At 47.0% G+C, this 26,713-nt stretch overlaps 2 protein-coding genes across 28 annotated transcripts in view; both read right to left on the bottom strand.

The window, feature by feature from the left end:
- Positions 1–2,495, bottom strand: part of FLNC (filamin C) — a 28,081-nt gene extending 25,586 nt beyond the window's left edge. For both annotated transcript variants that reach the window (XM_081284404.1, XM_081284405.1), the window contains exon 1: positions 1,795–2,495. In XM_081284404.1, coding sequence (XP_081140530.1) covers positions 1,795–2,149 — 355 coding nt within the window. In that variant the 5' untranslated portion in view covers positions 2,150–2,495. The remainder of the gene's footprint in view (positions 1–1,794) is intronic.
- Positions 2,496–8,301: 5,806 nt separating this feature from the next.
- Positions 8,302–26,713, bottom strand: part of CCDC136 (coiled-coil domain containing 136) — a 28,760-nt gene continuing 10,348 nt past the window's right edge. The window contains exons 6-19 of one of the 26 annotated variants that reach the window (XM_081284422.1): positions 25,389–25,500; positions 24,666–24,834; positions 23,688–23,828; positions 23,192–23,344; positions 22,742–22,912; positions 22,154–22,339; positions 20,208–20,402; positions 19,520–19,747; positions 17,610–18,116; positions 17,008–17,229; positions 15,529–15,813; positions 14,585–14,902; positions 12,622–12,682; positions 8,352–8,705 (exon numbers count right to left, since the gene is read on the bottom strand). In XM_081284422.1, coding sequence (XP_081140548.1) covers positions 8,470–8,705; positions 12,622–12,682; positions 14,585–14,902; positions 15,529–15,813; positions 17,008–17,229; positions 17,610–18,116; positions 19,520–19,747; positions 20,208–20,402; positions 22,154–22,339; positions 22,742–22,912; positions 23,192–23,344; positions 23,688–23,828; positions 24,666–24,834; positions 25,389–25,500 — 2,984 coding nt within the window. In that variant the 3' untranslated portion in view covers positions 8,352–8,469. Of the gene's footprint in view, positions 8,706–8,797; positions 9,035–12,621; positions 12,729–14,584; positions 14,903–15,528; positions 15,814–17,007; positions 17,230–17,609; positions 18,117–19,519; positions 19,748–20,207; positions 20,403–22,153; positions 22,340–22,741; positions 22,913–23,191; positions 23,351–23,687; positions 23,829–24,665; positions 24,835–25,388; positions 25,501–26,713 lie in introns of those variants that run through there. The other 25 variants (XR_014020849.1, XR_014020850.1, XM_081284406.1 and 22 more) reach the window with 25 other exon arrangements.

The raw sequence follows: 26,713 nt of genomic DNA on the forward strand, positions 1-26,713 counted from the left end.
ACAGCTGAATTGCTGACAGCTTATCTCATCAGCAGGAGTGAGCCACTTGGCCCAAAGGGGGTTCAGCTCCCCTTCCTCTCAGCAGGAACCCAGGGAGCTTCCCTCCCGCCCCCAAACCAGTGCTGGCTTCTTCCCCTCTACTCGGATCCGGCCCCTCCATAGCTGAGCCAAGGGGGGCTGGAGCCAGGCACCGACATGGGGGAGGGGAGAGGTGCACAGGGGAAGGAAGAGGCCTGGAGAGGGGCCTGCTGCTCCCACAGCTGGGAGGGAGGGGAGGCTGAGTGGTTTCTATAATGTTTTGCAGAGGCCTCAGTCCTTCCCCTGGAGACCCACCTGGGACAGTCAGTCCTACTTTTCAAATCCCAGCATGGAGTGTGATGATGACCCCAGGGCTGGCTCATGTGTGACCCACCCCTCCTAATTCTTCTAGCCTTCAGCCCCACTACACACACCAGGGTCCCCTCCCCCACCCCTTGCCCTCAGACTTGTCCTTCTGGAAAGCTCAGAGACATCTGCTGTGTCACGGAGACAGGGCTATTTCCAGGCCAGGCAGGAGGGGGTGAGGGGTGGCAGTATTGGGACAGGAGGAGGTAAGGCCTAGGGAGGAGACTGGACAGAGCAAAGGGCCCCAGACTGACCTCAGCTGCTAATTCAGGAGGGCTGGAGATGGCCCTGAGGGAAAATGAGGGTGTACAGGCATCCAGTTATCTAGACAAGACTCTGGGACAGCCTGTGTGGGGGCACCTAATCCCATGTACAACTTCCCTAGCGCTGAGGCCGGTCAGGGGGCCCTTTCTTAACACAATAGAGCTCTCATGAACTCACTACAGGGGTGAGGTGGGAGTCTGTCCCTGGCCTCCAGCCTACAAGGAAAGGACAGGTTATAAGGGGAGAGGCAGCCTCTTGCCACTAGAAGCCCACCCTGGGAATTCTGGGCCCCCAGAGCTAGAATGCCTCCCCACCTCCACCCAGCACTGACACACCTTCCAAATCTGGTTATACTCAATGACTTCCTCCCCTCTGCAGGACTTCCCCTCCCTCCTCAAAGCCCAGACTGTTAGCTACAGCCAATCCCAAGCATAGGTGGTGGGTTGGGGCAGGGCAAGGACAGGCAAGAGCCCCCCTCCAGGGAAGGCTAAAGCAGGAGGGCAGGCAGGGGTTAAGGTTCCCTGCCTTAGCTCAGTGCCTTTTTAGGTTTCTGAGGCTGGGCTCTGCCTGCCCCATCCCAGGACTGAACCCAGCTGCAGAGCACATGCCTACAGAGGGCCTCAGTGGAGCTGACAGGCCACCAGCTTTCCCGGGCCTCTGAGCTCAGAGAGAGATCCAGGGGGTGGTCAGGATCTGTCTTCAGTCTGGTCTTCCCCTTGGAGGGGCTGGGAAGCCATTTGCTTTTTTGGGATCCCGGGTATACCCCCAGAATCAGCTATGGTTACTGGCCCTTTTCTCTCAAGCATGCATAGGAGCTGTTCAATGGAAGGAAAGGGGACAGCGAGGGAAGCAGGTTGGTGGGAGAGCTCATGGGGAGGCTGTAGCTGCAGGGCTCAGAAGCGGAAACCTCAGGACTTCCCCGGCCACTCAGGGAGTGCTCATTGTCCTGAGAGGGGTGTCAAGGTAGTGCCCAGGTGGTCTGCATTGGTGGGGGGGGGGGGGGAGAGACCAGGCCAGGGTCCTCCCCCTGGTCCCCATTCCTATCTCATCTCTCAGATCCTGATGGGCCCACCCGAATCTATGTCCCCTACCCACATGGGACCACCTCTTCCCTATTGTGACCATGCCCTCATCGCCCACACTGACCGATGGACACGAGCTTGATGTGCTCGCGCTCCAGGAACTCAAGGGCCACAGATACGTTCTCCAGCTTCATCTGGCGGAAGTTGGGACGCGGGTGGAACTTGCGGTACATGCGCTTCTGACTGAGCACCTCAAGCAGCGCGATGAGGCGCAGCCCGTCGCTGAGGTCGCGCTGCAGGTCGGTCAGGCGCTTGCCCACGCACTTGAGGTGCTCGTTGCACCAGCGCGTAAATGTGTTCTGCTGGATCTTCTTCCACGGAGCGTCCTCTGCTAGGTCCTTCTCTGTGGACGGCATCTCGTCCGCCTCGTCGCCCAGGCCGAGGCCGGCGGCGTCCGAGTAGCCACTGTTGTTCATCATGTTGTCGCGAGCGGGGACGGGGTTGCGTGGGCTGGGGGCTTGGACTGCGGGTGCTAGCGAATGCTGTTGGGCGCTGTTGGGCTGCGACCGCGGGACTCGCTGTTTTGCTCTGCGCTCTCTTCTCCAACTTCTCTTGCGCCCTGGCTGACCGGGTTCTGTGGGCCTCCTAGGCTCCTCTACGGCTCTCTGGCTCTGGCTCTCTCTCTCTCTCCGGGGGCGGAGCGGTGCTCGGGAAGTGAGGGCCAGGCCGGGCCGGGGGGTTTAAGAAGCCCCCGGGCCGATGGCCCCCCCAGCCGCGCCCGCGGCCCCCGGGTCCACGTCAGAGCGCCGGCCTCCCAGGAATGCCGCCCGGCCCGCGGGTGGGGGCCGCGCCAGCCCACGGCCCCGCCTCCGCCGCCCCTCCCCCACGCGGCCCGCCCGTGGCAGACGCTACTGGGTTGGGGCTCCCGCCCCCTCCGCAGGGTTCCTTGGCTCTGGGAGGGCGGCAGTGCCCCACACGCACCGGCATTACAAAACTAAGTGTTAGTATAGATAAAATATGCTCCCTCCACATCCAGCAGGAATTATAGAGATAAATGGGGAAACTGAGGCCAGTGGTTAGAGCTAAACACACTGATAAGGTGCCGACAGAAGTTTCTGGACGTAGTGAGGCTGTTGACAAGAGCCTGGGAATCTTGGCTTCTAGCCCAGGGCATTGTCCACCTGTGGACTGGGAAGGGAAATTTGTGTGCTTGCACAGAGATGGCCTGAGAGGAAGGAGATGTTACCCAGGCCAATTAGGGGGAGGAGGAAGGTGTGGGGTCTTTCCTCATTGCTCCTCTTTACAGGTAGAATAGCCTCATTTGGAGCCCAAACTCAAGGTCCTAGGGAAAAGACCAAGGATCCTGCCCTTGACTCAGTGTCCCTGTCACCAGTCGATTTGGCCTCATCCTCTGAGAATGAAGCTGAGCTCAGGAAAAAGGTACCCAGTGAGTCAGGCTGTGTGTCCCCACTCCGGCCCCCTCCCCCAGTCTGACTCAACTGAGGTGATGAGAGGGAAAGGAGAGACTGCCCCTGTGATGCCAGGGAGCCCCCTGGGCAATGTGCCCATCTGGGCCACAGGACAGATCCTCTCAGGGAAAGGGCAGGTTAGCCAGACAGAAGCAGGGAGAGCCCTGGTGGAGCAGCCAAGGGGAAATGTGACTGAGGCAGGTGGGCAGGGCCTGGGGCAGAGTGGGCAGGGAGAACCCAGGGAGCCAGGCAAGATGCCTAGGCAGAACTGGGCTCAGAGTGAGCCAGAGGCAGCTGGAGGCTTGGGGAGTGGTGACAGCGGGGAAAGTGAGGCACTAGAAGCACTGGTGGGGGATGAGGAGAAAGCCACAGAACATATAAGGAGAATATGTATTTGGCAACTCGTAGCACACATTGACTCCAAACTTCCTGCCCTCCTTTAAGCTTCCTCTGCTTCCCCATCCTTCTAGACCCAGTAAATTTAATTGGGGAGGAGGCCATGTCTAAGCTTGAGATATTTCTTCAAGCCAGATAGTCCCCAACTCAAGACACATGGTGGTTTAAGAATTGGGAAGGATTATGGACTTTGTAGGTGAATCATTCTAACTTCTTTACTCTTCCCAAGCCTGGTGAAAAGGAAGGGTATGGTATAGGAGACATCTAGGGGAACTTTCACCAAGGGCAGAGTGAGGGCAGTACCTATTATGGACTAACAAAGAAGTTTAGGGGTTTGTGAGGGCCAGTGCTTATGGTGACAGGGTTCCATGAATCATTTATTTCTCTTCTCATGTAACGAGACTGCCTAGTCCTTTGGTAGAGAGGGGGAGGAGTGGAAGGGACCAGAAACAGAAAAGGGACCTGCTCTACATAGCTGGAGGGGGTGTTGTCTGGGGGCCCTGATAGTGACAGGCGAGGTATAAATAGCTTGGGCCCTGCAGCTCATGTTCTGTTGGCCGCCTGTGACGAGGTACTCAGGAATTCCACTCTCCTATTGGCAACCCCCTCTCCTTGTCTCCAGAGCTCTCATTCTCTCTAAACTATCTTCATCCAATGGCCAAAACCACACATCAGGTACTAGTGCTGTCCACTTGAGAGGCTGAGCTCTCTTTAGAGAGATGCCCAGCTCAAGATACATAGCTGGGTCTCATAAGGAAAGTGTGTGTGGGGCAGAGAAGTCAACTTCTGACAGCCAACCCAAAGTGCCAGGAGCTCAGGGTTCCACTGTTGTCTCTGGAGCCTTGATGAAGAAACTGAGGTTCAGATCTGAGAAATGATGGATACCTTTCTGAGCTGCTGGGGAGGGGAGAAAGGGGTCAGGTGGGGTTGCCTGGGGCTCACAGCTCTTCTATGGAACCTAAACATACATAGTCCTGTCTGGTGGGTGTCATTATCAGAGGTACCCAGTCAGTCAAGAGCTGGAAGGGTTCTTTCAGGCATGGTGGCACATACTTATAATCCCAGTGACTCCATAGGCTAAGGCACCAGGATTGCAAGTTCAAGGCCAGCAATTTAGCAAAACCCTGTCTCAAAATAAAAAGGGCTGGGGATGTAGCTCAGTGGTAAAGCACCCCTGGGTTCAACTGATCAGTTCCAATAATAATAACAACAACAACAATAATAGTGAATTAGGTGGGAGGGTTCAGAGCAAAGCCAGGGAAAACTCCCAAGGATAACTTGCCTTGCTCTCCTCTCTGACTCATTATCTCACTATCTCACTTGGGAAAGATCAGTGTGTGGGTCCCAGAGGAGCAAGTAAATGGTCAGCAGAGCAGGGTGCAAAGTGCCAAAGGATGATTCCCGCCAACCTCCCCAACCCCAGAAACCTGAGCCTGTTGCTCTCCAGGATAAATCGGGGCCTGACTCAAGCCCCAGCAGCCAGTCACAGTCAGCCTACCCAGGCACAGGCTGGTGACTCAGCCCTCAATATAGCCCATGAGCCCAGGCCCCAGGCCTGGCCACGCGGGCTGGAACAGACCGTGCACAATGCTGTCCTGGGACCTGCCAAGTGGGGCCCCTTCCCCAGGGAGAGCTAATGTGTTCCTCCCCAAGCCAGGCAGGGATACCGAGAGGGGCTTATTAGGGGTTTCATCAGTTGAGTACATGGGGCTTTGATGGCTGGGGCCACAGGCCGTTTATAGCCCCCTGACTCATCACCCGTTGACCTATCTCAGGAGACCAGGTTGCCTGGCCTTTCATCTGGGCCTGTCTCTCTCATCAAGGGGCACTGATTGACAGCCACTGACATGGGCTGTATTTAATTTGGGTTGAGCCAAATTTGCCTGAGTGGATCCAGTGGGCCATGTTTAAAAATCTTGTTTTCCTGGAACCAGGGACATTCCTGCAGTCATTTGATGATTCTAGGCTGGTCAGGCCCACAGCAGGCACTGGCTGTGGCTCTGTCCCAGGTGGCAGGAAAAGAAAGATCCAAAGGCTTAATTCCAGCCTCTTCATTTCTGGTTCTATAACCTTGAGCAGGTTACATAACTCTTTCAGGCCTCCCTTTCTCGTCTGTAAAATGGAATAACACCCTCAATAGTGTTTTTTTTTTTAAATGTGTGAAGATGAGAAGAAATAACATATGACTAGCATGACACCTGGCATCTAATAGGGGATTTTAAAAAAAGTTAGTTTGCTTCCTCTGCTGGTGTGTGTGGGTCCGTTCTAGGGAGTGAGGCCCTTCCTCACAGCTGTGTCCATAGCCCTGCAGATACACTGCCTAGATATCGACACTACTCCCCTCACCCCTTTCCTCCATCCTGATACACCACCTGCCAGAATCAGAACCAGAGTTACTGTACTTCATAACCACCCACCCCAATAGCAGCAGCTGGTCCTTGGCAGGCGTGGCAGTGGTGGGTTGGGTAGAGACAGCAAGGCGGGCCCAGACTGTAGACAATGGGTAGAAAGCAGTTATACAGAGGGTAGAAGCCAAAAGATGGAGGCTCATGAAGGTGTTTGGGGGTTCTTGGTTCTAGCTATACCAATGCCAGGGTGCATGCCTGCCTGTAGTTTCTAAGACATACTGCTGTGGACTTAAGGTCAGTCCTCCTCACTCCACCAGTTTTTAAGTTATCTCAAACAAATGTTTAACAAGGAGACCTCTTTCACATGTTTTGGTAACACCGATCAATAAGATCAGGTGGCTCCAGATTCAAACCAAAGGAAGGGGAAGAGATTCTAAAGTGCACAGAGAGGGGCAAGTGTCCTAAAGGCTGGGGAAAGGCAAGCCCACATTCCTGTCATTATTACCCAGAACCTGATCTCCATCTTGGTTTCTAAATCCAAGCGATCCTTGATTTCTTAGCTTATCTAAGTGCTACAGCAAAATATTGTAAACTGGATAGCTTATAAACAACAGAAATTTCTCATTTTTCTTCTGGCTGGAAAGCTCAAGGTAAGGCACATGCAGATTCCTTGTCTGGTGAGGCCACCCTTCCTCATAGCCATCTTCTCATTGTAACCTCACATGGCAGAAGGGGTAAAGGGGTCTGAGTTCTCTTTCATAAGGAAACTAAACCCACTGTGAGAGCTTTGCCCCACTTCCTAATAGCATCATCTTGGAGATTAGGATTTCAACAGGAATTCTTGGGGGCACAGACATTCGGGCCATAGCACTTGGCTATAGGTCATCTTCTGGTCCTTTCCAAATTGTTTTCCAAGCAATTGTTGGTGAGTAAACTGAATAAGAAGCAGGGTCTCAGTACCCTCAGAATCAAGTAGTACCAGGTAGCTACAAAGGAATTTCTTGAATTAGGTAACGACTGAATACATAAAACCTAATATAACTGGTGAGGGCAGTGTTTCTCAAATGTTACTAGGCATACTAATGACCTATGTGTCTTGTTAAAATACAGATTCTGTGTCAGGAGGTCTGGGGCAGGCCTGAGACTCTGCCTTTCTAAAAGCTCCCAGGTGATGTTGATGCTGCTGGTCCTGGGTCACTTGGAATAGAAATGGATTAGGCTACCCTAAATCAGGATGATCTTCAGAGAAGAGTCACTTGAAAAGAAAAAGAACAAGTGGCACCACCCTCAGTTTGCCTGGTCACAGCCATGTTTATAAGGGGCTGGTCCCAGTGTTGGCACTGACTCTAGTCCTGCCAGAAGGGACTTCTAGTTCAGTTATCACTTCTCTAGGATGGGTAAATGGGTAAGTTTGAACTCCTCATTTTACATGTTCTTGCTGTTCCCCCTAGGCAAGGGCTGGGAAGAAATGGACTCATCTGGAGCTCAGCAGCATCCATTCAGCATCCATCCATGCTCTGTGTCCATACATTGCTCCACATACTTGGTTGAATGGAACAAAGTCCTTTCGTGGCAGAAAGAAGAGTCCCTAGGAAACCAGTGGTCATGGGGTTTAATACACTCAGAGTCTTTCATGTGCCAACACTCACAATGAGAACAACCAATCATTAAGTGGAACGAAGGTAAACAGGAATACACATAAATTATCTGGCCATTCTGCTGTCCCCTTATGTCCTGCTCTGAGTCCAGGAGGCTGACCTTGAAAGATCATATCAACTGGGCACCTCTGCTCTCTGGCTCCCTGCTGGGTTCAGTCAACCAGAGGTACCAACAGGAAGCAGGCAGGTAGGAGGAAAGGGCTAGGACTAAAAAGTCTTCCCTCTTCCTCAGGGCCCTGGCACTGCACTCCTGCTTGGGGTTCCTTTTGGGGCTCCAGCTCTTGCTTCCTCCCCTCCCCTTCCAGTGGAGGTGGCAACAGCTTTCCACTAGTGCCACGACCTAGCTGTGTTGCCTTTCCTTGTTGGCTCTCCTAACCCTGCCTTCTGTGCTTAGTTCCTTCATTGATCTCTTTTAGTTAAAGTTTTGAGTATCCTGTTTATGGCCAGGAACTTGACTGATGAAAAAGTCATCTGAGCAAACCCCTTGAGTCACAAGGACTAATCCATGAAGACGCCCACACAGATCTTCTTGGGGAATCCTCATACAGGGAGGGGTATGGGTACAGAAAACCTAAGGGGAGGTCTTTTGGACCCCCTCCATTTTTCCAAGCTCAGAGTTCCTTGAGCTAAGTTAACAGGTACAGACCAAACCCTCTGTGATTTAGCTGGCAGCACAGGGAGCCAGACTTGTTTCTGAGGTCATCTGTAAGGTGAGAAATCATATTTAGGAGCCAGATCCTTACATGAAGTACTTGGTTGAAGGGGAGCTGCTTTGTTCTGGTTGTATATGAAGCATTTAGTAAATAAAGAGCCACAAAGTCTCATGTAATTGGGTTGATATTTAATTACAAGGAACCCAGGATCTTATACAAGGCAGGAGATGGGAGACAGCAGCTCCCATAAGCCTTTCCAGCTTCAGTGGCTGAGGCTAAGGAGATAGGTGGGGACACATGGGACATGAGTGAGGTGGGAGCTCTGGCATAGTGTGTCCTGCCCAAAGGTGAGGGTGGTGGCTCCTGGGGATCTGCCCTTTCGGCTGGCCCAGGTCTGCCATCACTCCATGAGGCAGAACTCTGACTCCTGCGGTCGCATGCTGGGTAACACATACAGAGCCACAGCTGCAATAGCCAAGAATGCCATAGGCTTCCACATCCCAAACATGTTCTGTGGGGACCAAAGAAAAACGTGAGTTTCCAGCCTTCTGAACCCTTCCCAAAGCCAGAAATCACCTGCCTGCTTGTGCCAGAGAGGGATACCTCAGGAACATCATGGTTCAGCTTCTCTCACCTCCCAGGTAAGCAGTGGAGATCACATGGTCTCTTCTTCCTGACACTAGATATGGGGTGCAACACTGTACATGTCACCTCAGGTGACACTTGTGTGTAAGTCTTCCTTTCTCCCCAAACAATGAGAATACTGGTCCTTAAATGTGGAGGCAAGCTCATGGGCCAGATTGCAGATTCTCCACGAGGATGCTTGAGAAAGGGCAGATGCTGTAGCAAGAAGGGAGAGGGTAAAGCTGGATCTTCAGGGAAAGTGGCCATTCCTAGTAAGCTTTGTGAAGGAGAAACAACTCAGAGCCAAGAGGAAGGAAGGGAAGTGAAGGAGTACAAGTGCACAGGAGGTCCTTTATACAGCCAGACCTTATGCACAGAAGGATGTCAGTTCAAGGAAATTCAAGGGAAGTGTTAATTGCCCTGAGAAGCAAATGTCAAGAGTCACCAGATACCCTACCCTAAGTGTGTGGACTGGCTTCCTAGCACATGTGTTGCAGTCTGCTGAGCCTTCTACACACTGCTGGCCACTGGTGAACTCTGCTGATTCATGGACAACAAATAACACCATCAGAAGAGATCCACAAAATACCCTTTAAGAAATGAAACCTCAGATAAGAAAATACATACTTGGGGAAATAGTTCCCATTTTTGTTATTCTTTTTACTTATTATGTGAAAGATGAAATTTTAATATTGAGTCAAGAGCTATGGCATAAAGTAAAAGGATGTCTTTTGGTAAAGATGGAATAAAATCCATTAATAAGAATACATTTGCTCAGAGAATAACTGATCTAAAACAAAGATTTTAAGATAACTATAAATGACAAAGAAAATCCTCTAAATTTGTAGAAATAGTTACACGGTAGAACAAGAAATATCTAATAGAAAGCAAAAATAATGTTGGAAGTGCATATACAGACTAATCTACAAAGAAAATAACTGAGAAGGGTGCTAGGAAAAATGTTTACATGCATAGATGTTAATATCCTGATGTACATTGCTAAAAATGTCAGTCTAATGTTCTTAAAAGGAGGAAAGAGCTGAAATCCATAAATGCTAACTGGTGCACTATACATTGAGCAGAATCAAGATTCTGGACTGGACACATAAAGGAATGGTTTGGGTTTTCCAAAGGAGGAAGTTATAGGCTTCAAGAAGTCACAGGCTTCTAGAAATTGCAGGCTTATGCACTGCATTATTAAATTGATAGATCAAGGAAATCATGTTTTGAGGCTTAACCAAGGTGTTTGACAAGATTTTTCTTAAAATCCTTGCAGATAACATGAGGAAATAAGATTAGGATGACCATTTGTTAAGTGGTCAATAAGCTAAATAAAAGAGAACTGGCACCCTAGAAGTTGGATACCCACTGTTCTGTTCTTTTGTTTCTTTCTTTTTCTTTTTTCTTTTTTTTTTTTTTTTTTCTTTTTTTTTTCTGGTACTAGGGATTAAACCCTGAGGCACTCTACCACTGAGTTACATCCCCAGCCTTTATTTTTTATTTTGAAACAGGATTTCACAAAGTTGCCCAGGCCGGATTGAAACCTATGATCCTCCAGTGTCAGCCTTCCAAGGAGTTGGGATTACAGATATGCACCACCACTCCTGGCTTGGGTCCTTGCTTGTGACTTGGATGAAGTCATCAGGAGGATAAAGTCCTCCTGGTGGGCTTGTCACCCCTGAGGATAACATGGAGCTGACAAGGAAAGTCAACATTTTGAAAACAGAGGGCCAAGATAAAAACAAACAAACAAACAAACAAAACACTCCATAGGTTAGAACAATGGACTATATCTGATATGGATAAAAGGAAATTTCTGCCTTTGGATCCAAAACAATCAAATGCTAGTACAGAATCAGAAGGTGATGCTTAGCATAAGCAATGTACAAAGGGGTTTTATAAAGAAGACATGAAGCTAATCCATGACGTTAGTTACCAAAAAAAGCTAATGAGATTTGAGGTTGCATAAACAGAAGTATATGGCATCTTCCTGCTACTTGGAGCCAACTAGAGAAAAGTGCTCAAAATGGGAAAAAAATGATAACAGGAAATAGAATTAGAGTTTTTATCTGTAGCTAATATTAAGTCCTTAAAATCCAATTCACAATTTCCAGGCTTTTAGTCACCTCTCTATGCCTCAGTTTTATCATGTTTAAAATGACAATAGTAGAGCTTCCTCCTAGGGTTGCTGTAAAGATCAAATTAATTAATATATGCAGTGATAGAGGGGTGTCCAACACACAGTATGTCTTATATAAGTTTATGCTCTTTTTGTTATTGATATTTTATGGTACTTTCATATACATTCACTTATCTGATCCTCACAGAAGCCTGGTGAGGAACACAGAGCTTCGTCAAACATAATATATTTGAGGAAATTAAGTTCAGATGACACATTTTGCTAAGATAAAGCTTTGTAAGAAAAGATAGACTCGACCAAGCTCTCCTCACCACTTGTCAGTCACACATTCTGCTACACTATGCTACCTCAAGTCAGAGCTTAAGAAGAGCTCTGGGAATAAGAGGCTGCTGCGAGAGGAACTTTAGGCAACAATTCTTTCCTCTCATTCTGATAGGGTCTGGTGAAAGGCTACAGCTGGGTGCTTTGGGTCTTACATTATAGGTACTAAAGACATCTGAGGGTGTGCAGTGAAGGAAAAGATGTAAGGAGAGACTGCTGTCACTAAAGAAGCTAAAGACTGTCATGAAGTATAATAGGAAAGAGAGAAGAAGTGATGAAGAGAAGGAAATAATTAGGGAAGGGAAAAAAGGAGGGACAGAAAGGAAAACAGTGAGAAGTACCATCAAAAAATGCTTCGGCTGCCCTCCAAACCTGTGCCTTAAGCCAACTACACCTCACTTACAGGGATGTGAGAAGAGAGGACAGGGGAGGGAAAGTGGCAAGGGAGAACATGAGATTGGAGGCAAAACAGAACAAGAAGGAATAGCGTGGTTCCAGAAAACAGGTGGAACCCCAGGGCCATGAGACCACAATCTGCTTCATGAATTTGGTATTCCATTGACAGATAAGATTACATGAACTGGGACAAACTGGGAGGTGCCCAGAATGTATCAGTCTTGATTTCCTAAGAATACTTACATCTGTAGCTAGTACAAACTTTTCATTAGTCCTGTATTCTCTTTAGAAAACTTAGGAAATCAATTACAATGGAATCTGGCCTCCAAAAGGAATAATCAGAGAACTAAAAAATATTTCCTGGTATTCTGTTCTAATTTTTCTGAAGACTAGAAGTACCAAACCAGAGAACTTTTCAAGACAAGGTGCACAATATGGTTAGGGGTTCAGTTCCACTTTCATCAAGGTTGAAGGATCAATTTAGGTTGCTCTCATTTGAATGCTCCTGGGGAGATCAGAAGAATTAAAGCTCTTCCAACCCCTACCACCCCCCCCCCATGGGAAGAGGGAGTGACTCCTTATTTTGTCATCCTGCATAGAAGCAATGATGAGAAATTGGCTTGGGGGTTAAAAAAGACAAAGAGGGCCCAAGGCAGCCTTTCAGACAAACATCAGCTCATCAGAAGTAGTTGGGCAGCTTTGACAGTAGCAACAGTGCTGGGTTAATCCAAGTTTTTCCCAGCAAAGGATAGAAACTCAAACCATGCCTTTAGTAAACATTCCAACTCCCTGTGCATTCTGTACTCCATGAAGACATGCTCGAGAAGTTATATGTGACAGCTGGAGGAAAAGCCGAGATAAAACAGACCTGAGCATCACCTGTTGTATAGTGGCCAAAGCAAGAAGCAAGCAGCTGAGAGGAAAGAGGAGGAAGCAATACCAGTACCTGCGTTAGGATGATGTCTCAGCCCACCAGCACCAGAGCAGAGCCGATATGACCACCAGGCCTACAAGAGGCAAGGAGAAGATGGGGGGATCGGGGGCAGGGGATGGCTGCAACACGTCAAATGAGAGAAAAGCACAAGGAGAGACCAGGAGATGTGAAATGGTATGAAAAGACATAAACACACGAATCCAACAGATAATGAAGATGAGAAAACAAAGGGGAAAGAGAAAAGAATCCAGAGGTTAAAAATCATGTAGGGTAGAGCAGTAGCATTTCTTCTCTGCCCCTGGGCCCTGAGGAGAGCAGAGGAGTTCTTCCCACTGGCAGCCTGCAGAAGTCACAAAATTGAATGGGTTGAGCAGCAGCTAGATCCACATCTGGGGCAAAGCCTGTTTTCTGTCTTGTTGTGTACTTCTCATATCTGGTCAAGCAGGAGTTATCTGCACTTAGACCTTTGTTGTGGGCTGGACTCTGGAAAAGTGAAGCTCCAGAGTAAACTGAGCTTCCTTAGAGAAATAGGGTGGACACTTCCTAATCACTCTAGGAAAAGCCTGTCTTTGGCCAGGTCATCTATCTGGCTTATTTTCTATCAAGTTTCTTAGAATTTTAAGCTCTAGTTCCTATGATTCCCTAGGAATCTGGTACATTAGTTGTGAGACAAAGTGCACTAAAGACAATGGAGAAGGGTTAGTTCTTTGACAAAACAGTTGTCTACAGAAACTGAATTTTATAGGCAATAATAAATATACCATCTGAGTGCCCCACAAAAAGAGAAAGTACAGGACCCACTGGGGCAAAGGGGGTAACTCCATGCATAGACACAAGGAATAGACTTGATTTTGAAGTACAAAAATCAGATCTGGCTTTATAAATGTGGTCCCTCAAGATTTCTATGAGGCTCTGAACCACCATGTGGTAGAATATGAGGAATTCAAAGAAATGTAGCAGTTGCTTCTACTGTCTACATCCTAGGTAGGAGTCCTCTGCCACAAGGTTAACAGAGAACTTCACAATGGATCCTTAACCAATGCTACAGAATGAATGACTGGAAAATTCCAGATATCCTTAGAATTGACTGGGTTATCCTAGCACAAGAGACTTATTTCCTTTCCTGTGTTTTGAGGGACAGAAAGGACCTATACTATAAACTGAGGACTTTCTCAGGAAGTACTCAAACCCCAGAGCCCCCAAAAAACCCAGGGCAGGAATTCAGCTGGTACATACCTATACAGATGGACCAATTTTTAAGATGGAAATACTTCTGTACAGTTGGTAAATTATGCTTGTTATCCTGGCATACCTCCCCCCATAATACCTCTACCATAATCTCTCAAAGATCCAACAACCAAAGGGGTTAGGGCTATAGCTAGTCATGGACCAGATAAAGCCCCTGTTGTAATCACTCTTATCACCCCCCCCACCCCACCCTCATGTCCTGCAGTATTTGGAACCCAATGGGTGGCACAAGCCTATAAAAAGAGATTATCACCTTCCCCATACCCCCTAACAGCAATGACAAAGGTTAAGCCTAATATGGTACCAATGGAAAATAGGACTGAGTGACTTTCCCAAGCTGACAGAAATGCTCCATAGAAGGCCTTACACTATTAAGGTCCTTCATGTATTGCAAAGACAGGAACGAGAGAACCCTCTTGACAGAGAAACATAACAAGGGCTACTATGCAAATGTAAGGAAACAAGACTCCAGAGATCCCATCTTGGTCCTCAGAAAAGGTGGTCATTGTGAGATGGTTCCATAACAAATTGGTCTAAGCCTGCCATTTCCCTTAGAGGAACTGCACTCTCCAACCCTTCTCCATACCCAGTTCCCTGAGTACCAACCCTTGCACTGGTTTGCCTATGCTCTGATAGAAGCCCATCCTTGGCAGGGCCAGTCCTGAACACCAGGGTGCCTGAGCCCAAGGCCCATTTCCCACTTGATCCAACCTTTGGTTGTGGTTACCTTTTTACTTTCAGAAAGTTTAAGAGGGTTGTTTTCCTCAGAAGTCTCAGGGGAAGAGTCATTGTCGTCGTCTTCTTCATTATCTTCTTCCTTATTCTGTTCGCTGTACTCTTCATTTTCTTCCTCGTGATCTTCTGTTGTCTTAGCCTCCTTAGCATCTGTTGGCTCAGTAGCTAGCTCATCTGAGTGAAGCTCCATGGTTTCCTCTTTTGTTTCTTCCTGTTTTGGCTCTCCCACCTCCTCTTTCTTTTCCTCCTCTTTTGCTAGCTCATCTAATTGGCTCTGGCTAGCCGTGTAGTACAGTACCACCTCCAGAGACTGCAGGGTGGAGGTAGGGCAGGATGAGGGCTGCTGTTACCCATGAAGACTCCTACTCTCCTGACAGTGCTGCACTATCTTCAGAAAACTCTATTGCATCATGTTACTGTGCCAGGATGTAGTGCTATGTTCTCGGACTGCAAGCCAATCTCTCTGAGCATAATGTAGAAGGTAGTCACACCTAACCTCTTGGGGCCAATACTCTAACAGGCCATTAAGCCCTTTCAAACAGCTCACAATTCTTGGGCTCTGTGCCTCTGCTTTTCCTTCCCACCCCTCACGGTGACTCTTATAGTGCCCAATCCTTTCACTTATTAGTACACAACTATTCTGAATAAATCCCTTTCCCTGTATCTGGTTGGTCTTCTCTTGCACATGTAACTCAGGAAGAACAGAGGCCCTGGAAATGGGGCTGGGCCAGTGGGAACAGTTGTTCAGCTTAAGGCACTGCATCCTCCCTCCCCACCACTCCTGAGAAAAGGGAGTCCCAACTACTGGTGACACTTAGGGATCCCAGAAGCCTTTGTACAAGAACCTCACCTGGCAGAAATGGCCATGGAGATGATTATTCCTCCCAGCGCCTCCTCCACCCTCCTAATAAAATGGCTGCTAGAGCTGTGACTCACCTTTGTGTTCTCAAAGTTGCCCTCAGAATTGTCATAGGATGGCTTGGGCACCTTTTTCTTTTTAGCCCCGTTGGCATTCTTGTTCATGTTCTTATTACCATTCTTTCCCCTGGCCTCTTTGCCAACATAGGACGACTTTCTCTCTTTGAGCTGGTGGAGTTCTTCCTGGCAGCACTGCAGTTGCCCCTCCAGCTGCTCCTGCACTGCCAGGAGCCGCCCCTGTTCATCCATGCTAGCCTGGTACTGCAGCTGCAGCTCCCGCAGCTTGGTCTGCAGTTCTTTGATCTGTTGGTAGTGGGGCCAATTACCCAGAGCTGGGCCCTTGCAATAAGCCTGGGCCCTGCTTGGGGGTCACTGCTTCAGATATCTACCTGCTAAAGCCCATGAGGAAGTAGACAATAAAGAAAACATTAGGGTCTGGGGATGTGGCTCAAGCGGTAGCGCGCTCGCCTGGCATGCATGCGGCCCAGGTTCGATCCTCAGCACCACATACCAACAAAGATGTTGTGTCCGCCGAGAACTAAAAAATAAATATTAAAAATTCTCTCTCTCTCTCTCTCTCTCTCTCTCTCTCTCTCTCACTCCCTTAAAAAAAAAAAAACATTAAACTGGAAAATAAGCGTCTTAAATAGTTTTATAAATAGCTTTTCCCTAACTAGAGGCATCTGAAATTTACATCTGACCAGATTAAAAAAAAAATCTTAAATTATGGGCTTTTTTTGTTTTGTGGGCTTTTTTTTCTTTGCATAACTTGTCTGGGGAATAATAATTTATATTATTGTTTTGATGGGAACTCCTATATCACCCAACCCATTTCTCTCATAGGTATGTTGACTTAAGGAGCTATGTTGCACACATCTGAGAATGTACTAGGCTTCCATACCTTCCCCCAAGAAACAGGCAAATTAAAACCCAGCTCCCTAATCTCAGGTTTTGTCTTCCTTGGGTGATGGATCCACCTGGTGGGCACTACTTTGTCTAGTGATCTTTCCCAGATGCATAGAGACCCTTTCACTGGAATGTGAACAACATCAGAGACAATGCCTCTTCTCCCATCCTAGCAAATGCAGAGTACTTTTCTTGGCATTATTGAGAGATCCAAAAGAAGATGTGGTCCTGTCCTTGAAGTATTTATAGTTTAGCTGGGGAGACTGGACAAATGCATACAAAATAATAAAGAAAACTGGAAAGTGAAAAAGTATAGTTCCACAGAAGTTCTCTAGGACATAGAGCAAAAGAGAGAAGTAATAAAAGGAAGAAGAGGATAGTTCCAGGAGAGGTGTCTAGATGACTAGCTCAGTGGGCACCTGAGAAATGTCCCTCAGATTGAGTGGTGTCCACCACATGTAGCAAACTGCCTGGCCTGCTGGAATTCAGTCTCCCTGTCTGCCATATATTTGTATTCTCTCTGAAGTAGCCATCCCCTCCTCCAGCTTTCGGGACTCCTAGGTGAAACCCTGCCTCCCTGGCATCAGTTACCTCACTCCTGTCGTTCTGGGGGGCTGCAGATTTCTCCAGGCTTTCTATGCACTCCTTGAATTCCTTTTCGCAGGTCTCCAGCTCTTCCCTCAGCGATTTCTGTTGGTCCAGCAGCGTGCTCATCTGCTCTTGCAGTCGGGAGTGTTCCTCTTGGCTAACCTGGTACAGGGCCTGCACTGCCTGCAGCTTGGTCAGCACCTTGGCCACCGTTTCCTCAAAGTGCTGCAGGAGGTAGGGGAGCAATGACGGCATCCCAAGAAGCTCTGACTCTGCCCCACACTTTGCTAGGCCCTTCCCTACTCACAAAACAGTGGCCACAGGGATCTGAAACTGCCCAGGGAGACACTGTATTTTTCCCCATAAGGAGTACCTGACTGTGTTGATGACAGTCCTCAGTCCTAGGACTGGATGGGGGCACCTCTGTAGGAGAGGGACTGAAGAGGAGGCAGGGCCACCATGAGTAAAAGCCTTGCTTGCTTCCAGGAGTTTCCCAGGTCAGCTCTGACCCCATTCCCATCTCACTTCTTGTGCCCTTCCCCTGGTGACATTTCTCTTAGAAAGACAAGAGCCTATAATCCCCTGCCTAACCTGAGGATGGTTACCTCCATGTCTTCAGGCACAACTGGTTCCTCATCAGCGATGCTGCTGATATAACTCTTATGATAACTGTTAGAACTACTGGTGGTGCCATAACTCTTCTTAGAGATGATACTGCTGCCACTGGAGAGGTAACTCTTTGCAAAAGTCTCGCTGGCACCCATAGTGCTGGCATAGCTCTTGAGGAAGGACTCACTGCTGGCCTGGCTGGTACCATAATTCTTAAGAAAGCTTTCCTTGCCATCAATGGTGCTTGCATAACTCCTGTGGAAGTTCTCACTGCTGGGAATCACACTGTCAGAGTTCTTCTTGCAGGACTCAAGGCTCATTTTTATTGAGGGGGACTGCACTTGGAGCAGCTGCATTTCTTCCAGGCAGAGCTGCATCTCTGCCTGCAGCCTCTTCCGCTCCTCTACGAGCCTCCCATGCTCCTGCTGCAATAGCTCCTGTTCCTTCTGACTGGAGATATACAGCGCCTTCAGAGCCTGTAGATCTTCCAGGAGCAACTTGGACTGCCAGGGGTAGGGGTGGGAGACATCACCATTACTCTAAAAGACATTTCAGTCCCAGTGTCTAAGTGCATACCTAAGAGAAGTGCATACCTACCCTTCAGACTCCCCAGACCTATATCTTTGACTTAAGCCTCCAGGTGATTGGACATGTGTCAGCTTTCTGTACATTTGGGAAAATATTCCCAGGGCAGATACTCCATGATTTGGGGGTTCCCACTTCTGCTGGTTTCTGCATTCTGGCACACCCTTCTCTCCTGAGAGCAGCCTAGTTGTCTCAAGGACATCCTGGCTCACTACCTCACCCTCTTCTTAGTCAGGTGTATCCATTATCCTGACCTTTAGGCTTGGTCTTCTACCCAACCCCTAATGTTAAAACCAGCTCTAGATTCAAATGTGCACCTCTAAGTAAATCCTTCCTGAGACGGTATAGGCTTGGAATCAAGGTCTTATCACTGGTCCTTTACTTCCTACCCTGATTCTGAACCTGGCCTCCTGGGCATGTTTCCCAGCCTCTCTGGGCCTGCCTCCTTGGCTGCTTATGCCTAGGATGAGATCTGATCAGTTAAGGAAATACTTTATACCTGGTTTCCTGTCTCTGTGTTCTCAGGCTTTCAGCCTAGATATTTGATGCCCCTGGAATGTGACCAAGACTCATAGTTTGAACTACTGCTATTCCCTAGTTCTCCTGTTCAGTTTAATATTTGAAGGAACAGATTCAGCCTAAATTAAAGCTATCCACCTGCTCTTCCTTCTTCATGCTGAGACCTCAGACCAAATCTATCTCCCAACTCTGAATAGACTTGCATGGAAATTTCTGTGTGACCTCAATATTCCTGACCTCCTGATAAGAGCTTGAGACAAACCAATTTTCTGGTCTAACACTCCTGATCTAGCCCAATGAAGAGAGTATAGTCAGTACTGAGAACTCTGCATAGAAATGTTTCCTTTGGAGATGAATGGGCTCAGATTAGCCTCATAGAAAGCAGCAAAAGGTTATATAGATTTTAAAAATGGAGAAGTGTACTTTTGAACTCATAGGAAAAGGATGACATGCTTAGAGTCAGTCCACAGGAATCTAAACAAACACTGAATTGATATTATAAATCTTGAAAATGATATCTCAATGGGACTGAGCCCAATGGTCAGATTACAGACCTCTAGGTCATCCCAGCTTTGTTCTAAGTGCTTGCAGGACTTCAGCTGGCATGCCTCTGGGTGAGGTCCCCAGTGCATCTAAGGCCACATCATAATGGAGCCTATGGAGGCTCTGGCTGGTGAAGGTCAAGGCTTCATCTGCCTCCTGCCAAATAGTCCTTCCTGACTCTGACCCTTCTGGGTAGCTTCTTTCCCTGCAATGCTGGTGTGCTCTGGCAACCCATCTCCCTTTCTCTTCCCATGATTACCTTGTTCTGACCAGAATTTGAGAACTTATGCTTTTTGGCATCCTCAGGATTTTCCAACACTTCCTGGAAATGAGACTCTTTGAGACCTCGTAGCTCTTCATGTGCCTCTAACTGTTCTTTTAATACACACTCTTGGTTCTGTATCAGTTTTTTCTGTTCCTCCTGCATGCCTTGGTAGAGCAGCTGCAGCTCACATAGGTCTTGTAACTTTGTAAGCAGCTCCTGACTCTGAGTAGAGCAGAGGAAGGAGGAAGAATGGCAATTCAATGGCAAGTCTTAAGCTCCCCCAATCTTTGTTGTTAGTTTCTTCATACAGTCCCCTGGGCACAGGATTGGGGGAGGGGGTTTTCTATGAAGACCTACTCATTGAGTAGCAACGACCTCTTGTTTGTGAATGTATTTTGTAGTTAACAAAGTACTTTCAGGTGCATTTCCTCAAGAGGTACTAAAAGTAAAATGTTGCAGATTCCTGAGCATAAAATGTATTTTTAAGATTTAAAGCCCTTATGAGGAAAAACCTGAATTAGCTCTGTGGATCTGTTTAATGTGGGGAGATTGGGAGAAAGGAAGGAATGTCGGCTAAGAAAGGAAAAGGTTCAATCCCCACCCATTTATGTTTCCCAGGGACAGTCACAGTTTTTCAACGCAGCCTCTTCATAGGCAGCAGCCTTTAACTAGCTGTGGATACCTTATTAAAGAGGCCACACTTGGGTGTGGGGTATATGAGCCTGTGCAACTCTTCCTGCAGCTGGCCCTGCTCCTCCTGCAGCCTCCTCTGATCCTCCAGGAGTTCACACTGCTCCATCTGCAGCTGCCCCATCTCCTTCTGGCTGACCTTGAACTTGTCCTGCAATTCTGTCAGCTTGGACACCAGTGCACCACACTGTGGGTAGGGTGGGGCATGCAGGCATGGTTACTCTGTGAAGTACACTTCTGGGGGGCTAGCAGAGCATTTGTGTGCTCTCCTGCCTCCTGTGAATTCCCAGGGTCTCCCTCCCCATTCAATCACCTTGAACTGATCATCCCATGAAGACTGGGCCTCCATGCTAAGGGGGGAGCCCCAGCAGTCAGCAGGCTGCTCTGGATGGGCAGTGGCTTGTTCTAAATTCCCTGTGCCAGTCCCTTCAGAAATCAGACTGAGCGTGAGTGCTATCAATGCCCCTCCCTTCTTCCTTCCTGTCTTCCTGTCTCTGGCTCTTTCCTTTGGTGTATTAACTACCTTCTCATGCTGACAGGAGCTCCAATTCTGATTACTTTCATTAGCATCAGTTGTTTTTGAACCTAATCATGCTCCTTATCAATAAGGACTTAATTTTACTCTAATTTTTCCCATTTTTGTTTTCCTAATAATGTCTTAAAAACTTTACAAAAGTATGAGCCACTACTATATTTGGTTTAAGACTAAATCATTCTATGATTTCGTCTTCTAAGTCCTCTAATATCAAATGACTCTCAGTGCTGTTCTATGACTACAGAACAGATTGATTAGCTTTGTATGCCACCATGCTTCTCCTTTCCCAAAGACTTTTATGAAGAGGGGAGGTGACAAGGAAATCATGTATCTCCTAAACCTGTGCACAGAAAGGTAAGTAGACTGTAACGTTCCCTCTCCTTATCTCCTAAAGGCCTCTCCCTAGTAGGAACACTGATGTTGGCCATGGCAGGGATTGCTGTGTATTCTGGCAGAATTCTTGGGCCTTTTCTCCAACATGCTTCAACACCTTTCCACTTCCTATCAGTAATCAGGGGCTGAAAGCACTCATCTGAGTAATGGCATTGGTTTGCCTTTTTTTTTTTTTTTTTTTTTTTTTTTTTGGTACTGGGGATTGAACCCAGGGACACTTAACCACTTAGCCACATGCCCAGCTCTTTTTGATATTTTATTTAGAGACAGGGTCTCACTGAGTTACTTAGGTAGGGCCTCACTAAGTTGCTGAGGCTGGCTTTGAACTTGCAATTCTCCTGCCTCAGCCTCCAGAGTTGAATTATAAGTATGCACCACAACAGTTGCATCACACCCAACAGTTTGCATTTTATATACCATGGAAAAAGAAAAAGTAAATAAGGTCTTATTTGTCCTACTAGGATTTAATACTAAAAGCAATTGAGATAATAGTAACACTCTATTCAATTTAAGAAGGGCAATATCAAGTCTTGGGAATATCACCACACTAAGTCACAGAATAAATCCTGGAAGAGTCTAGGTCCTTCTAATACTCAAGCAGCACTCTAGACACAGACCATACCCCCTAAAAAGAGTACTTGCAAACTGCCTCAGAAAACTGGCTCAGCTTTCTAGTTCCAACAGTAACATGAACCTATGTGTATGTTCTTCTCCACAAATGGCCTGATATCACTGCAGTTGCTAAATCAATGTGCAAACATCTACATACATAGAATTATGCGTGAAAACAGCCAGGTGTGTAATTGCTGGGATCTAGATGTACTTTGAGCTCTGGCTCAAAATCAAGATCAAGGAAAACTGTTCCAAAGTTGGCAACATGTGTCTCTGCCTCTTTTTCCTGCCTAGGAAGCCCACTAAGGCTCTTGATTGAGAACTTCATCTCTTGCCGCTATACCTCCTCTCTGCAAAGCAGATGCCCAGGAGTGCTTTTCACTCTGCACTGTAATTACCTTATTGAAACACTTTCCCTTGTCCTCAGGAATGTTCTGGGTGTTCTTGAGCTCTTTTAGTTCCAGTTGGCAGAGCAAGAGGTCCTGCTCTAGCTGGTTGGAAATGTGCTTCTGCTGCTCCAACTCATTCGCGCTAGACTTGTACAGCTGCTTCACCTCACGAAACTGGACTTGAATCTTTTTGTTCTGGTTGGGAGAGGCAGGACCGACCATCATCCCAGGTAACCTGCTATGCACTTTGAATGGGGACTGGGGTTCCATCCTCCCATCCTTTCTAGCTCTGATTTCATTCCAGCCAAGGAGACCTCAGATGGACCCATCCCTAATAGGCTCAAAACCCAGTACTTGTAGGGCTTCCTTTTTGGGGGAGTTGGGGCAAGAAAGGGGCTTCCTAGACTGATTTTCTGATTTAAAATCAAAGGAAGCTGTGGGCATTGTGACTCCTACAGAAGGGCTTTCCTAGCACACCTCTTTGCTCCCTTACCAGGAGCTACTCCACAGATCTTCTAACACACCCATATTTCTGTGCTCTCACCTCCCCAAGGGTCCTGCCTGCCTACACTTTCCATCACCTGGCCTTCCTATTACCTTTTCATCACTTTCTTGCAAGGAGGCCACCATATTCCGAAGGTGCTGCAACTCTGCCTCATGGCACCGCAGCTTCTCCTGCAGCTGATGCTGCACTTCCAATAGCTTTTCCTTCTCACTTGAGATGTTCTGGTGCTGGACTTGCATCTTCTGGAGCCGGCATAGTGACTCCTGCAGTGCAGGGGGCTCTGGGCAGCACTGCAGGGTCCATAACCTCCTGCCCTTCTGCCTGACTCTCTCAGCCACTGACAGGCTATGCAATTACTCTTCCCTCCCTTCACTTTCTGCTTGTCCTCTGACCTAAGGCAGCACTTGAAAGGGGTTGGGGATATTCACATGTGGTACTGCCTAGGCAATGGCTGGACTTATTTGAAACTTTACTCTTTATTTACCTTTCCAAGATCTCAGACAAATACTCTGAGTCATTCCCTAACCTCTGGGTGCTGTTACCTTCTCACTTTGGCTCTCTATAATTGTGGATTTCATGACTTTAAGCTGCCTGAGCTCAGTCTGAAGCTGCACCTGCACCTTCAAGAGCTCGCTCTGCTTGTCCTGGCTGGCATCATACTTTTTCTGCAGATCACAGAGCCTAGTCTTTAGCTCCTCATTTTTGGTGGGGAGGGTGAGGGAGGAACAGTCACTCTCAGGAAATAGCAGACCCCTCTTCAGGTCACTATGGTCCTTTTCAGGGGCATATGGCTTGAAAAGATCCCTGGGTCTATGATTTGGTTTCTTTGGCAAGGCAGACACTCAACAATGACCACCATTTCTAGAATGCCATGCTGTGTGGCTTCTATAACTGGCTTCTCCAGTAGTCTGGGACCCTGATTGTAGGGCAAGGGTCAGCAGACCTTTGCCTTTTGCTCCTTTTGTCTAGCCTCTGCTGAAGCAGTGACTCCATGCAGGCCCTCCTACCCTCCTAAGTGCCTCCCCTGGCAGTGTTTACCTGCATGACCGTGTGAGATGACTGAAACCTAAGCACCTCATTCTGGGCACATTTGAGCTCCTTCTGCAGCCGCTTCTGCTCCTCCTCGCTGACACGGCGATGATGCTGTAGCTCTTGCAACTCACAACACAATTCCTTACACTGTGCAAGAAATGAAACAGGGAGGCTGATTTATGACAAGTGCTATATGTGCTCCAGGAATACGTTTGGGGAGAGTATGCATTCCTTTGAAATACAGTCAAGTGTAACTTAACAACATGGACTTATGCTCAGAAATGTGTTGTTAGGCCATTGAATCATTGTGCAAACATCACAGACTATATTTACATAGACTGTAATGGTATAGCCTATTACACACCTAGGCTATGTGGTACATATACATATGGCATAGGCTATTACTTCTAGGGCTCTGATGAATTAAACATCAAGATCAAATGAAGCACAAGAGAAAACAATTCAATCAATAGGCTGAATAACATGGAATACATGGAAAACTGTATAAAAAAACTTTTTTGTTATTTTTCTAAGTAGGAGGAGTAACTCTAAAATAATAATAAAAAATACAATATAGTATAGTAAATACATAAACCAGTAGCATAATCACTTATGATCATTATTAAGTACTGTATGTACCTGTATATGTTGTATTTTTATAGGATGGCAGTGCAGGTTTGTTTACGCCAGCATCACTATGAGTATGATACTGTGTTGCACTACCACAGTAGTAGGTGATAGGAATTTTTTTTCAGCTCTATTACAATGTTATGGAACCACCATGGTTTATGCAATCCGTTAGTGATCAAAATGTCATTATGTGGCATATGGCTATATTTACATCAGGCAAGTTATCAAGACCCTAGAACACTCTCTACTATCACAGTGCACACCTGCTTTATTAGCCCTGTGCCTACCACAGACCAGGAGAAGGTGAAACGAAAGGGTGGAAAGGGCCTGCCTCCCCATCCTCAAGAGACCTACCTTACTCTGCATGTTATGCATCTGCTGCTCAGCATCTAGCAGCTGCTGGCGCAACAAATGCATTTCAGGATCAGGCTCTAGGAAATCCACTTCTGAGGTCTGAGACTCTGATGATATCATACTCTTTGCTGTTTGATACTCCAGCCACTTCTCTGTTGCTTTTCGTGTCCTGAAAACCAGAACCCACAGACATGTTTGGAGGAACCCTGCCTCGTATCATCATACAAGTGTGCTCAGTTCTGAGGCCTTCTGTTTAGGCCAAAGATAGTTAGAGACCTATTGTGATTCGCTCCTCAAATAAACATGTTTTGAAGATTACAGAAAGTCTCCAGAGCCTCATCTGCAGAGGCATGTTTGGCTCTGAGACACCATAAGAGTGCCGGTCCAGTTGGTTTTAAGGATGGGCCTAGTGTCAAGTCAGCTAACAGCCTGGAGGCTTTGTGCCATTAGACTGAATCATGTCTGTGGGGACAACAAAGGAATCTCTTCTGATCTACTCTAAGGCAGAGCAATGCTGAAAATGGAAGAAAATCAAATTCACTGAACTCTTGTCCTGAGACAATTGGGTAGGATCCCATGTTTGCTTCCAAATGGTCTCTGTACCCTTGGGATACCACAGAAAGGTCTGGCTCTCTGGGAAGACAGGAACACTCATGACCCTGGCCTCTGCCTTTCAGGGAATTCCCAAGACAGAATTTCAGTGCCCCTGCCTCCTGGTTGTACCTCTCACTCTCCAGCTGGGCTAGCTGCCCTGTGAGGCTGCTGTTGCTCTCCTTCAGGGTCCGGTACTCCTCATTCAGGAATTGGTAGCGGTCCCGCAGTTGCTGTAATTCTTCTGCAGAGAACAAATGGGGAAGATGTGAGATCATTAAGGGGTAAGGAGAGCACTGATACTCAGCCCCAAGCTTTTAGGAGCTCTTGAGGGTTTAAATAAGTTTTGGTTTATCATATATAAAGTTCTTGCTAACTTTAAGATTTCTTCCCTACTATGCTTTTAGCACAAAAAGTTGGGAAGTGTGAAGTTTTAGATATCAGTCTGCCAGTCCCTGCCTTTCAAATATATCCAGGCATTTTGAATTTCCTTTACTTCTTTTATCACCACACTGAAGACACTGGCCTAAATGTGATCAAATAATCTTTCTAGTGGCCTTTTATCTGCTGACAGAAAAGCCCATTCCAACCATGCCCTATCTCATTCTCAAGCATTACAAGAGAAGTGCTCCAGCACATGTCCTTAAGCACCAGTTAGCAATTTTTAATGCTGTGATGATACAAACACCACGTTTTATCTTTTCAAAATTAAGAATCATCTTAGAACACTAATTCTACTGACATTTGAGGAACAAAAACTTGCTCTAATTGTACCTACAGTACCTGCTGGAAGATTCAACACTTCAGTCATTTCCAATGTTTCCTCTTTGTTCCAATCAGAAGTCCTTACAATAGTGCAGATTGAAAACTAATAGAGCTAAGTATTAGACTTGATGGTTTTGGTCTTGAATGGGCATTTCATTTAATCCCTGAAATAACCCTGTAAGTTTTTTTTTTTCGTTTAAATAAACTTTCAATTTTGGAAAAGTTTTAGATTTATAGGAAAGCTGAAGATAGTATCAAGTTCCTTGGGAGAGTTCTTACCCAGTCTCCTCAAATGCTAACATATGACATTAGCATGGTACACTTGCCATGACTAAGGAATCAATACTGGCATATTATTATTCCCTAAATTCTATACTTTATTTTCTGCATTTTCCCTAGGCTCATTTTTCTATTTCAGAATCCCATCTACCTTTAAGGTTTTATTAACCAATCTGGAGATATGGAGACCTCAGATATAGAGGTTCCAGAGAGAGGATAACCTAAGTTCATCCAGCTATTGGGTAGAGCTTTATTTCTGAACTCTGGTTTGTTTCACTCCAGCAAAGGCCTTTCCTCTGTGCTAGCCTCCCTCTCCCAGCACTACCAGGCCAAAGGCTCTTCTGAGAGCCTTCATATATCTGGGAAAACTTGCAGTTCTTTGATTCCTTGTTCATTGCCTCTGTTTGACCTGG

The sequence above is a fragment of the Spermophilus citellus genome, assembly GCF_964194105.1.
Source record: "Spermophilus citellus genome assembly, chromosome: 3".
Lineage (NCBI taxonomy): Eukaryota > Metazoa > Chordata > Mammalia > Rodentia > Sciuridae > Spermophilus > Spermophilus citellus.